The sequence below is a fragment of the Homalodisca vitripennis genome, chromosome 1 (genome assembly GCF_021130785.1).
Source record: "Homalodisca vitripennis isolate AUS2020 chromosome 1, UT_GWSS_2.1, whole genome shotgun sequence".
NCBI classification, from domain to species: Eukaryota; Metazoa; Arthropoda; class Insecta; order Hemiptera; family Cicadellidae; genus Homalodisca; species Homalodisca vitripennis.
The window spans coordinates 145,525,637-145,539,172 of record NC_060207.1 but is presented as its reverse complement, the minus strand read 5'-3'; the positions used below and the strand labels follow the sequence as shown (position 1 = coordinate 145,539,172).

The 13,536-nt window shown below is 35.3% G+C and overlaps 1 protein-coding gene across 1 annotated transcript in view; it reads right to left on the bottom strand.

The window, feature by feature from the left end:
• Window positions 1–13,536, bottom strand: part of LOC124373224 (gamma-tubulin complex component 6) — a 57,738-nt gene that overhangs the window by 33,578 nt on the left and 10,624 nt on the right. Inside the window, exons 4-6 of the mRNA XM_046831620.1 lie at window positions 11,809–12,044; window positions 9,884–10,007; window positions 1,481–1,804 (exon numbers count right to left, since the gene is read on the bottom strand). Coding sequence (XP_046687576.1) covers window positions 1,481–1,804; window positions 9,884–10,007; window positions 11,809–12,044 — 684 coding nt within the window. The remainder of the gene's footprint in view (window positions 1–1,480; window positions 1,805–9,883; window positions 10,008–11,808; window positions 12,045–13,536) is intronic.

Here is a 13,536-nt window from a genome sequence, read left to right as displayed (position 1 = left end):
AAAAATTACTGAATCACTGTTCAAGATTAATAAACATGTGCTTTATAAGACTGTATTACTTAGTTATTCCAAAACTGTTTTCTGCATTGTGTGGTGTTTTAATGCACACAAAAGTTATCGTGCTCCAAGCATGAATTACAGTGGTGTTTAAAAATGCTATTTAATTAATCTGTTGCTTTATATTTGTCTGCAAATATTGAGACCGGAATACCCAGAAATTACAACCAAAGAGCTATTTAGATTAAAGGAATAACGCAAAATGTAAAAATACAAAAATGTACAGGCAGAACCAAAATGGCCAAAAAGTAGGAGAGAAATCAATAAACAAATGACATTCTGGACTATTAGAAATAAATAAAAGATCCCTGAATGTCCTAGACAGTTTTTGTGTAAGACAATCTAAACACACAAAGCACTGTATCATCAATGTGAAAAGACCAAACCCAAAAAATCTCAAACCTTCCAAATGTGAGGGTTGTTTTATTAAATTTCCAATGGACAAAAAAAGAGGACAGACTCACGCAACAAATTATTTTACTACTAATATTTGTGCATTGTCAAAAAAACATTTTTTTCATATCATTTCAAGCTTACAAGCTTTCTTATGCCCTTTTAAATGCATTTCGACAGCCTCTAGAAGTTTTTTATTGGTGGTAAAATGTTTGTCCAACCATGCCTTGGGGTTGACTCAAGAGGATGAAAAATCACTCACTGGCTACTCGGTCTAGACTATATGGCAGATGGTCAAACACTTTGGCATTAAATGGTTTGAGAATGCCTATTGTCAAAGAAAAGACATCTGTGGGTTTTCATTAATCGAAACCAAATAAAAACCTGAGCATTCCTCTTCAATTGTTCTGAATTGCTCCACAGACTCAAAATAAGGTTTACACAATTCTTTATGAGGAAAAGCTTGTAATTTGAGAATATTGTGGAAATAGTGATTTTATTCTAAAACTCAATTTTTATTACACCACCATACATTATTACAAACATGATCGATAAGGTATAGTGAGACTTTTAATTATATCTAATCTTTGTAATAAACATTAGTAAACATTTGTTCTTCTTTTATCACTTCTCTCACTACTAGTTATACAATTTTCAATGTAAATTTCATCCTTCTATAAGTTTAAGCAGTAATACATCCTTCTGCTATCACAATGTTGCAACTTACACTTGATGGGAGCATCTACTGTAACAAAAGTGTTCCAGTGTCTATAGTATGGCTACCTTTGAACTGCCAACAGCAAAGTAGTGATCATCTCTTATTTACTTAATCCTTAAAGTAATAAAATAATTTTGATGTGTAAGTCTGTCAATTTTTGTTGCCCTTAGGTGGTTGAAAAAACAACTGTGATATTTGGAAGGATTATTATTATGTTTTTGGCTTAAGTGTACTTTTATTATAAAGAAGTACAATTGGAGACAAATTTTAAAGACCAAAACCAATTTTCTTGTAAGACGTATTAATACTTACATTGCTATAAAGAAAAACATTTGACTCAACTCCAATAAGGAGATTTTTAAAGGCTCTGTCCAACTCCTCCAAACTGAGAAGTTTCCTGGGTGTGGGGACAGAGGCAGGGCTTACATTATAAGCCCGAATCACTCTCCACACATGGTCCATTGCATCCGGCCTTTGCGACAGATATGGGCTCTCTTTGTTCATCACAATAGACCCGAAACTCTCCCATGAATAAACTGGTCGGCTCTTATCCTCGTGCATGTGTTCCCACGGAATGTACAGAGATTCTCCTTTAGCCAATCCCTTTTCCTGATCTGGAGTTACATATCCTTCATCCTGAAAAAAGCACAATAAACTAACATACTGTAGAAAAAAACACTTAAGATCATTTCCGACTTTAGATTCCCACATACATAAGTTTACAAACGCAAGCTGATGTAAGTGAAAATTAATGGAGGGTGATAAAGATTAGATAAATGGGGGATGAGATGAGTAAGTTGAGATGAAAGAAGGATGAGCATGATCAATATAATGGATGATTAAGATGTAGCTCTGTTCCACACAGGAGAACTTCAGTTTTTGTATAGCGTCATTAACCCTTTGAAATGGTTATTTTACCAACCATGGTGTCCCTATGGCAACATTTGTTTTAAACTAACAAAGGTAAAATAAAAACACTAAGTTTTGGTAAAACCTCAACATCGTAGTAAAATGTGGACATATATGTCATATAATTATTTTTGTTTGTTTAAGATTATTTATTATCGTCAGATAAAAAAGAATCATTGCCCATCTAGCGATTGACTTCCCAGTCCTGAGTTACAACTTGTTTCAGTTAACATACAACATATCACAACCCCAAACATTTCCTACACAAAAATCATTTTCACTAATGTAAAAACCAAAAAATATGACCCAGCATACCAGTCCTGCTGCTTTGTTTACTCATGCCACTTTAACTGTAATTATCTGACAGAAGGTGAACAAATATTGCCAATATCCAAAAAAAATAAAATAACCAGAACAAAGCAAAAATAATTACCGGTACATGTGTTTTCTGAACTGTCCAAATCAGTGTTTTAATGGTAATTTAGCCAATTAAAAGTTCATAGAATTGGACACAAGATTATTCCTCCACCACATACATCATATGATGATAGGCACCACATGTGTCATATGTATGTCAAACATCATAATGTGGTCATAAGTCTGTGAGTTCATGTTTTTTTTTTTAATAAAAAAAGGAGAGGCTGATCCCCTTTAGGCCTTATTCTGTCCGTCCTCATGGGCCACTGGCCTGTGCGAGGATCTTATCAAACAGAATAAAGGGGAGAGTCGATACAGTACGAGGTTGATTGTACTGATAAAAAGTGCAACGGTCACAGACAGGATTTGAACCTACGCTATCTCTAACTCAGACTCAAAGTTCAACGACTTAGATCGCTCGGCCAACGGCACTCCCAAATACTGTAATGTAATGTCAAAACACTTATTGAGGGGTTAACTAATAGCCCTTTAACCAATCAAATGAGCTCTATAGTTTTACATGGTCCAAACCATGAAGATCTCAGTCAAAGTTATATTAGCAGGCAGATAAAATCTAACAGTGCAACATTTTTTTTACTTTACCATCACAAAGATGACTTGAAGAACTTTATAATACTCCATGTCATTAAATGAATGGAACAAATTTTTGGGTTTATACGTTATTAGCAATATAAACATAAGTATAATGTAAAGGGATATAAATAAACAGGGAAGAAAGGAAAGGTAAGATTGTCATTACTACCATAATGACAGTATATTAGATTCAATATTGACCTGTTTGAGTTACCCTGATTCTCATATGGGGAAGGAGGGTGGACACATTATACAATATTGCACAGTCCCTGCAGCTCCGATGGATATATGTTTTCAAAACAATATGAGTAAATATTTAACCAAAATTGAAAATCTTCTACAATTAAATGCAGATGTTCAAGCCGAACTTGATAAAGAAAAGAAATTCCGCATAGAGGTCCAGAATTCCTCTGAGGACCACGATCTTAAATTGGGTCAAATGATTGATAATTATGCAAAACGAATAGCAGAACTAGAAAAAAAACCAACACTAGACTGCAGGAAAAAATCCAAAACATAGAAATAACGGCTACAATCTGTAAGGACTTCCGGCTACTCAGACGTCATCTCCCACAAAAGATGCCCAAGTGTTTGAGGCAGATCAAACCACTGTACTTCTGGGAATAGTCAGAGATGAATTCAAAGCTTGCTCAAATGGAGCTAACTATTAAAAACTTTAGCTTCAAGTGCCTGCTGCCAAAAAATAAATAACACTTTGAATATGCCCACCACGCATCAAACTACACTAGGAGTCAATCAAACTTGTAGTAAAAATCTAGAAAACATATTGACCACACCCCCCGACAGAACAAAGTTCACCCCCGACCTCAGGAGCCAGTCAAACCTGCAACCAAAAACTGATTTTATATACAAGGACAACCAAGAGGCAGAGTCCTCTATTCCCCTACCCACGACAGATGCATGCCTACCCATAAACGCCAGGAGTCAGTCAAACCTGCAGAAAAAAACTGAAACATATGCGGACTACACCACTGAAAAAACAAAACCCTTCATCAACAACAGGAATGAAGCCAAAAATGGATTAAGAAGACAAACAAGTTTAGCGTCTCCCTCCAAATGGCAAAAGCCACTGAAAAAGCTAACATCCAGGAATTTCAATTACCTACAAATATCCAACGTTCTAAACAGAATTAGCCACCTCCCAGAACCATCCCCAACTCCTGTTGAACGACAATCTCGCTCACATCACTTTGTAACGAAAACTCAGGGCATGGGAAAAATGTCTCCTCCATGTACTGCACAAGTACTTAGTGAGGGGGAAACATACGAGGAGTTCCTCACCAAACATCTTGACAAGTATAGTAAAAGAGGTAATATTTTTTAACCACTGGACATAGCTTGAGCATGACTAACTTTAACTGTACTGAGGGAGCCAGCCAAACCCTGTCTAAAAAAACTGAGACCAAAACACTACTGAGGTAGCCAGCCAAACCCTGTCTAAAAAAACTGAACCAAAACCACTACTGAGGGAGCCAGCCAAACCCTGCCTAAAAAAACTGAACCAAAACACTGCTGGGGAAGTCCCCCCAACCTTGACTGGACAACTCAATGACAATCTGGAACTGATCTCACAATCTGACCAACCCATGAAATCACCACTCCCTAGACAAATTTCTCCAGAGACTCAACATTTTTACATTTTTTAGAGATGACTCAGCGGAAGAGGAAAAGGTTCAGAATAATTTTCTGAACTCAAACCTAATAAAAAAAGCAAGCCATCTCTCAGCAAAATATAATAAAAATTGCCCACCAAAACATAAATTGGCTCGCTGGTAAAACAAACAGACTGTCACATTTCCTCGCCAATCACAGACCTGACCTTTTAATACTAACAGAACACGGGCTCACACAAGACAACTTAGAAAATACACGGATTGATGGCTATACTCTGATAGGAGGCTTCTGCAGAAGTTACATAAGAAAGGAGGGTCGCAGGATATGTAAAGAACGAATTAGAAAAGACCATCAAACTAAATAAGAACTAGTAATGAAGAGTCAAGAGCTAGTGTGTGAAACAGCTTTTTCGAGATAAAAATCAACAAAGAAGTAATCCAAGTAATTTGGCACTTATAGGCCCCCGACATCAAACATTGAGCAATCAATTGACATTCTAACGGACCAGCTGGAAAGCGCCATGCAAACAACCAAACCAATGGGTTGGCGGGAATTAATTATTAAATAACGGAGTCCCTCAAGGATCCATGAAGCCCATTACTTTTCCTCTGTTAAACACATTAATGGACTACAAAAGACTAAGGTGAGGTTCCGCAGGACTGTGGCATTTGTTTGTTTGCAGATGATACCCAACATCACCTATATCATGGTAATTCAGAAGAAGATATAGAAATATCTTCTCACATTAGTCTAAATTATTAAACAATATTTAGATAACAAACAATTACTCTTAAATTCAACTAAAATCAAATTTCATTGCGTTTTCCCACTCACAATCAAGAATAACACCCATTTGATATTAATTTAAATAATAATGATATATCCCAAGTTGAGCACACAAATATTTAGGACTCATAATTGACGAGAATCTGTCATGGAACAAACACCATATACAGAGCACGTAATTTATAAAATGTCCCTAGTGTATCAGCTGCACTCCGACAGATGTCGCAGATTTGTAGTATACAGACTTGCTGGGACGATGATATATTCACACAAGTACATTCACACTTAGCCTTATGTGGAATTCATTATATGGTGCAAACGACCAAACAAAGCTGAAGAGCTACGAGAAACAAATGTTTACGCCAACAAAAGACAGAGCTCTTAGAGCAATGTTAGAGCTAAAAAAAACACAGAATCTGTCAAAAACATTGGTTTTCAGAACACAAGAAAATAAAACTGTTTACAGTCTAGAGAAATGATATAGACAACAGTGATATATATAAAAACAAAATGAGAGACGGGGAAATGCAAAACCTAAAAAAATTTTTACAAACATTATAATACTAGATTTAAAAGAAATGTCCCTCAGCAAACTAGAATTTTTCAACAAAAAGAACTAATACAATGGGCCATAACTTTTTTAAAACAAAACTACCCAACAAAAGAGTTAAATAAATAGAACAAAATTTTATTAAAATGAAAAAAAGAGTTAAAAAAATATATTTGATAATTCTGGCTCTGTACTCCCTGTGATGATTTTACATTGGGTATATAGATTGGTGAATTGCCTGGTTAATGTAATTTTAGTATTTCATGTATATTAAGCATCTTGAGATTGTTTTATTTTCTTATTACATTGTATGACATTTTAATTTATTAAATAACAGCCCCAAACATATAGATTAATTCCCCACTATTTGTAAAAAAACTTATTGCCACTATTCATGTACCACGCTGTACTATAATATATCAACGAATAAAGAATTTTTGAATCTTGACAACTAGAATCTTGAATACCGATCTCCCTGATATCAAATGGTTCAAAAATCTGGTGGATATAAAGGATTTGACAATCTTAACCGTAGCAAACGACAGTAACAACATGAAGCTTAACGAATTTTTAACATCATTTGACAAAACAAAAGACTTAGCCCTAAGGACCAGACTCAACTAGACTCACTAAGACACAGACGAGAACGACCTCTATGACCACGATATGCACGAATATCGCCGCCCAAGCCATTCACTTCAGTCGTTCTCTCTGGCCTTCGGACCATACATCCCAACTGGCCACACTACATCTGACAGCAGGAAAATATAAAGAACTAAAAAAAGTAAACTGAGAGAAAACGCATTAACAAGACAAGAAAACCATGACTCTCATAAAGGATAACGCTCAAAACACACGAGTGAGAATAGTTATATACAATGCGGAAGATGCAAATCAAAGCATATACAAATTTCCACCACTCATCTTACATACAAACCGCCCTAACGAGCAAGCTGCCCATTCAAAAGTGTAGCAATCACTCGCCGAAAGAAAAAACAACTTGCTGGGACGATGAATGCACCACCTTAAAAAATTCGTAATAATAGAAGCCTTAAACAAGGAACTTTGTAACTGGAAAACCTGAAGACAAAAGCACGGAAAAAAAAAAAATGAATCAAGAACACAGGAATATGACATGAAAGACCTAAAAAACAAACAAAAATCAGACCACATCTCTCAGTCCGACAATAAATCAAAAGCAATTTGGCAAATAATAAACAACGAAAGAAAAAACAACAACAGGCCAAATCTCAGTCAAATAGTAAATGGCAAATTGTCACAGACGGGAAGTAACTGCAAAAAAAAAGTAGCAAACACCTAACTCCTTCTTTGCCACAGTCGCAGAAAGAGACACTAAAACCAAACAACCTAAACAATGGGCCTACTTAAAATATCTACAATCCACCCAGAAACATGACAAATAGCAACCTAAATAAAAAACGACCAGCAACAGAGACTGACGTTATAAAAGCCATAAACTCCCTACCCAAAACATCCTCGGTATAGACGAGATCTCGCCCCTCTGGCTAAACTCATCAAAAACCTGCCAAATGAATCGCTCCCCCCCCCCCCCTAAACCCTTGACTGCTCCTAATAAATAAAATCGCTATCACTCCCCCCTGCCCCCCCTCCCCACGATGCTAAAAATAGCCAAGGTCTACCCCGAAACATAAAAAGTGGAATCAACGAATGACTTTAATGAACAACCCGACCGATCTCCCTGATATCAACCCTTTTTCTACGACCCCATAAAAATTGTGTCTAAGAGATAGGCTATTCGCGCCCCATCCTACCTAGAACAAAACAATCTAATGACCAACCAGCAACATGGATTCCTAAAGGCGGTCAACAACTACGGGCTCAAAGTACTAGCTCCCCCACGGCTAGTACATCATTGACCAACTTGACAACGACATGCAGTCACTAGCCTGTTCCCCCCTCTTGGACTTGGCAGTAAGGCATTCGACTGCCTTAACCATGACCATCTCCTTAACAAAATGAAGTCCCTAGGGATAAATGGAAAACGGGAGAATATCCATAGTTACCTAAGTGACAGAACGCCCCAATGAGCAAATAGTTGAAATTGAGCATGAAGAACAAAACAAGCGAAAAAAATCTATTCTACACTGACATGACAAGCAATGCCCAGAGGAGTAACCACAAGGGTCAGTACTGGGGCCGGTACTGTTTCTTCCCTACCTAACAAACGATCTTCCAGACTACCTAAGGAAATACTGTCGAAACAACAATGTATGCAGATGACACAGTCCCACACCATAGCAAATATAAAAATCCATTCAAACCCTGAAAAGAACTACTGACACTGCTTTTAGTTACACAAAACAATATTGCCTAAGAAATGACCTTGCCCTTAATGAGAAAAAAACAATTACAGCTAATTTTCACCACAAAAAACAAAGAAATACCTCTACCAATCCGCTGGAACTGCAGCTCAGGATACAGTCCAAATACCTGGGCATTACAATAGATTCAAAGCTCACCAGGAGAGCACACATAGAATTACTTTGTAAAAAACTCTCTTCAAGCACTTATGTAATAAGAAGGGTAAAACACACAAGCAATCTGGAAACTGCAAAGATAGCCTATTATGCACTATTTGAATCTCATCTCAGGTACGGAATTGTGACCTGGGGCGAACATCTGCTACCAACCTGCAAAAGAATCCTAAAACTTCAAAAAAAGGCAATAAGATGTCTAGCAGGCCTAAACTACCTCGAAAGCTGTCGTGATGCCTTCAAGTGAACTCAAGATCCTGACGGCCCCCAGCGCTCTACATGCAAGAGGCAATCATGCATGCTGTTCTCACCAATGAAAACCCGACAAAAAGACATACACAACCAAAATACACGCCATGCTTCAGATTTTGCTCTGCCGCCTCACCAACTAACACTCTTTAACAAGCAAGCCTTCCTATAAGGGAGCCTTTGCTCTACAATCAACTACCAGAGTCCACCTCAGAGAAAAACCAGAACGCCACCCATCAAGAAACATCTCACAGTCTGGCTCCAGGAGCGACCTTTCTACTCCTATTCAAGAATTTTTAAAACCTGTAACTCTCAACTATTAACATTCTTTAACTATCTCATGTATTGACGCATTGTACTGTTCTCTATGAATATGTGAAAATAAAAGAAAATTGTCTATTGTCTATTGTCTATTGTCATTTGTAAAGTTCATATGATTTCCTCAGAGAACTCTAGCTATATCCAAACCTACCAGGAACTCCGAGCTATAAGATGATGAAATCCTATAGCAGAGGCTGCAGCATATTGTTGTTTGGCTGAATTGTTTACAGCATATTAAACTGCCAAAGAATATACAAATGGAATAAACTTTCCTCGAAATGTTATATTCCAGCAAAAAGATTTATGATATACCTAATATCAGTTCCATTCTTCATGTACAATTGTACCATCCATCTCAATTTCATAATCCTACATAAATTAGTAGATAATATATATTATTACCTACTATGCCAGAATTTTCCATACATTTGCTAAACTTCTCAGTTTATAGTAAAAAACATTTTGTGGTCAAAAAATCAGTTTACCACTATAAAAGTAGGAACATTTTTGTTTATCCAAATATTGTATATGCTACTTGTAAAACTATGATTTACATTTACAATCTAGGGATTTACATTTAAAGGAGGGCCTAACTTTATAGGGGTATGCTACTAAAATATGTTTTAAGGACCAAAAATTGTGATTTTGGTTTTTTTTATTAAATTAAAATTAAATCAAATTTATTCCTTCTGGTTTGTTTTTTACTTAAATGTATTTAACCTCATTTCAATTAATTACCTGAGGCACGCCGAATATTGAAAATCCACTAACTTTGTTTTCTTCTGGATTTGAACTTAGAAGTTTGGGAAAAATCCAGTTAGCATTAGTTAAATCGTATCGGTCTATATCCTTCAATCCAATTCTGAAAACAATTATAAAATGTTAATTACATACATTGTAATTAATTATACAATTGGATTGCAGTCAATTAATCAATCAAAATTCCTTATTACATGAACATTAAGTACAGTAATAGTGTCATAAACTTACAACATTTAAGTTATCTATATACTACTTGGTGTTGTCAGGACCTATTTCAGAATGTATATTGGTCTTGTCACTAGAAAATCTCAAAGTTCTATTTCCTGAGGTTATCGGGTAGCATGTTTTTGAGTTTTCAGCCAATGTAAGAAGGTTTATTGACATACAGTGCAGTCCGATGTTAAGGTAAGACATATCTGGAGGTGTGGCAAGTGTGGATATTCCCAGTTGTTTGTAAGTTATGTAACATGGCTTTATAGATATAGAAGGCTGTTACAGTGAATATGCCAAGTGATCGAAATGTTTACTAACAGCTTTGAAGAGGCTAAAGCTAGAGATATGTTTTCTTTTTCTGTAGCATGAGTATCCTTTTGAGGTTTCCAGAGGAGTTACCCCTAATTACCAACCAATATCTCATATGAGATGCAACTAATTTACAATAAGCTGTTTTTGCAGAATAAAGTTCTTCTGCTAAGTTGTTTTTACCAGGAGGATTGTGTCATCTGCATACAATATGCAGCGAGTGCTATGATTTAGTATGAAAGAGGGAAAGTCATTAGTAAACAGTATAAATATTTCAGGGCCTAGCATAGATCCCTAAAGAACTCCTCTTGTGATTGGTTGTAGATTTGACTTGCAGTTCCTCACAGTTAAGGAGATGAGAACTAGCATACCAGACTATGTGTATTAATCAAAATTTACAGATTGATAAGTGTCTAGAAAAGATTAATTAGCAGCCCTGCTTCCCACATTGACTCTGGAATCCAAACTGGACAGACAACTGATATGCTCTCTACTGGCTGAGAAAAACTGCTATGAAAATTTCTAGAGGGGTATTCTTTTATAAGTTTCTTTTGAATTAGTGGAACCTAGAAGGAATTTTTAAAGGAAAGTCTACAGTTGTCCTCTCTATTAGAAATAATGCTAGTTTATAGACCATTTGGTTCAAACCTAACACATAATATATATATATATATATATATATATATATATATATATATATATATATATATATATATATAATAAAATAACATATAATATTGCATATAAAATGCAATGTCTAATAATACTGCAAACAGGAGTGTTATCTATCTAAGATTGTAAAACATAAATTCAGCATTTTTTCTCAAAGATGAGAGGAAGGAAGAGAAAAGAGATAGTTACTGGGAATACTTGATCACAAAAATGTATACAACTTAAAAATGTATTTATAACTCCATGCTATTACCTATCAGTTTAAGAACCATTCAAAAAATATCTTCTGATTTTCTGAATCGGAATAAAACGAAAAACTTCTTTATTTATAGAGGCGAAGTTGGAACTAAAAAGTCCTCTCTTCCACTTAATCTCTAATGTTGGGGCAAATCATTTTAGACAAGATAAAAATCACCTGTCATAATACAGAGCTTAGTGGCACAATTCTTTAAAAATATACAAAATACAGGACACATTAGCAGCATTGTAAAATAAACATATTTAAATACAAAGTATAAACTGTCAGCAACAGACATTAAGACTAAATAAACCCACACCATTACAAAACAGCTACAGTCGTAGCCTGTGTGTCAGAAGCAGGCGCAAGAGCAGAGCCTTACATCCTTTCATGTCATAAAACACAGATTTTACAAATGTTTCAATACAATACAAGGAAAATACATTTAAAGAGAACAGTACAATATCACCTTGTTGTGGAGGATCCATCTAATGCCGGAACTGTGAAAAACTCCTTGTGTTTCAGACCAGTTCCAGGAACTTCAGAAAATGCTTGGTGGCTTGATAAATTGATAACTGGTCGACGAGTCGATACAGGAAACTCAAACATTTCTGTATTGAAAGCTGGTAAAGACTTAATCATTGATTTGTGTTTCAAACTATGGTCTGTTATCAATGTTTTCATGTCCAAGCCGTAACTGGGTTCCTGAAAATATAAAGTTGTTTGTTAGTCTCCAAACTGCCTAATTAAAAATTTCACTGACTTGTGTGTTCATTGTTTCTACTTTCTTATTCATATTCTCATTTTCATATATCTGTTTTGATTCTTTTATACATATTGCATATATTAAATTAAGTAAGTTACAAGTTTTGAGTTAAATGTCATAATTTCTATACCAAAACTCATAGGTAGATTTGAAATTTGTTTTCAGTTTAATTTAACTCAGTTTGACAATACCTTATAATATAACATTTTTACTTGTGTAATTTCAATATGTTTCATTTTGACATTAGTGTTCGATGAGCTTGTGAGACCACCAAGTAAATTATACGAACTAAAAAAAACAAATTTGCATTCTAAATTACAGTGGATAGAGTGAAAGTTTTAAAATACAGTAGAAATTCAGAGACCGATTGAAACCCACATTTTTATGAGTGAGTACATGCACATTCTTCACCTTCCCCACGATTGTTGTGTTGCTCCTAACTACCATAAAGCGGGAAATTATCCACCGTTATTGGAATATATTGGTTTAACTTTGTTAAATGTTTATTTACTTTATCATTATAATGTTTACCCTAATATTTTAGAAACAATGATCTATAGCCAAATTTTTCTAATTCATCTACCATTAAATTAACTTTTAATTCCATGTCTAATACTATAAAGAAACCTAATGCTCTTATGTACGTAACAATGAGTATAGATCATGTTATGGTATGATGGAAAATTAATACAATTTATTCAAATGATAGAAAACAAGTAGTAATGCAAGGCAATGATAAGTCTGATTTTAAAAATGATCAAATTGCGGTACCACAAGGATTAGTACTGGGACCCTTTCTTTTTATAATAGCCATAAATGATTTTTCTTCTCATATGCCTTGTGCGTATATTTGATATGCCGATGATACCACTTTTTTAACTTTAAAAATTTAAATAAGGCCCAAAATGAACCCATGTTAAGAATTGTTCAAAGTCAATTCTCTGGCTGTGAACAGTAATAATACAGCATCTAGCTGGTTCACATTAGAGAGCCAATGCACAAGTTCTGCTACCTCAGCTCCTCAGTCTCTCATCTACTCCGCAGCTGAATACTATACTTCCGTTTGGCTAAACAGCTCACTTACTAGAAGAGTTGACATCAAACCTTAACGTGTTTATGAGGACAGATAGTTGCACTCTGACTCACTCCTCTTTCTTGGCACCTGGTATTTAGTAATATCAAACCTCCTGCTATATACCACAAAGAAGCCTTCCTAAGATAATATGACAAGATTTTGTCTAATCTCGAATTGACTATCTTAAAGAACCTCCCCATAGAAACTTATTTTCTCTAAAGAGGTCTGCTGAAATCCAGACATCCATCCTTACAAATTGCCACTCACTCAAAAAAAGAAGGAAGAAATTTTACCCAAAAATGCCAGAATAATGTATTTGATGGCAGACAAGTTTTTGTTTCTCCAATCCAACAGAT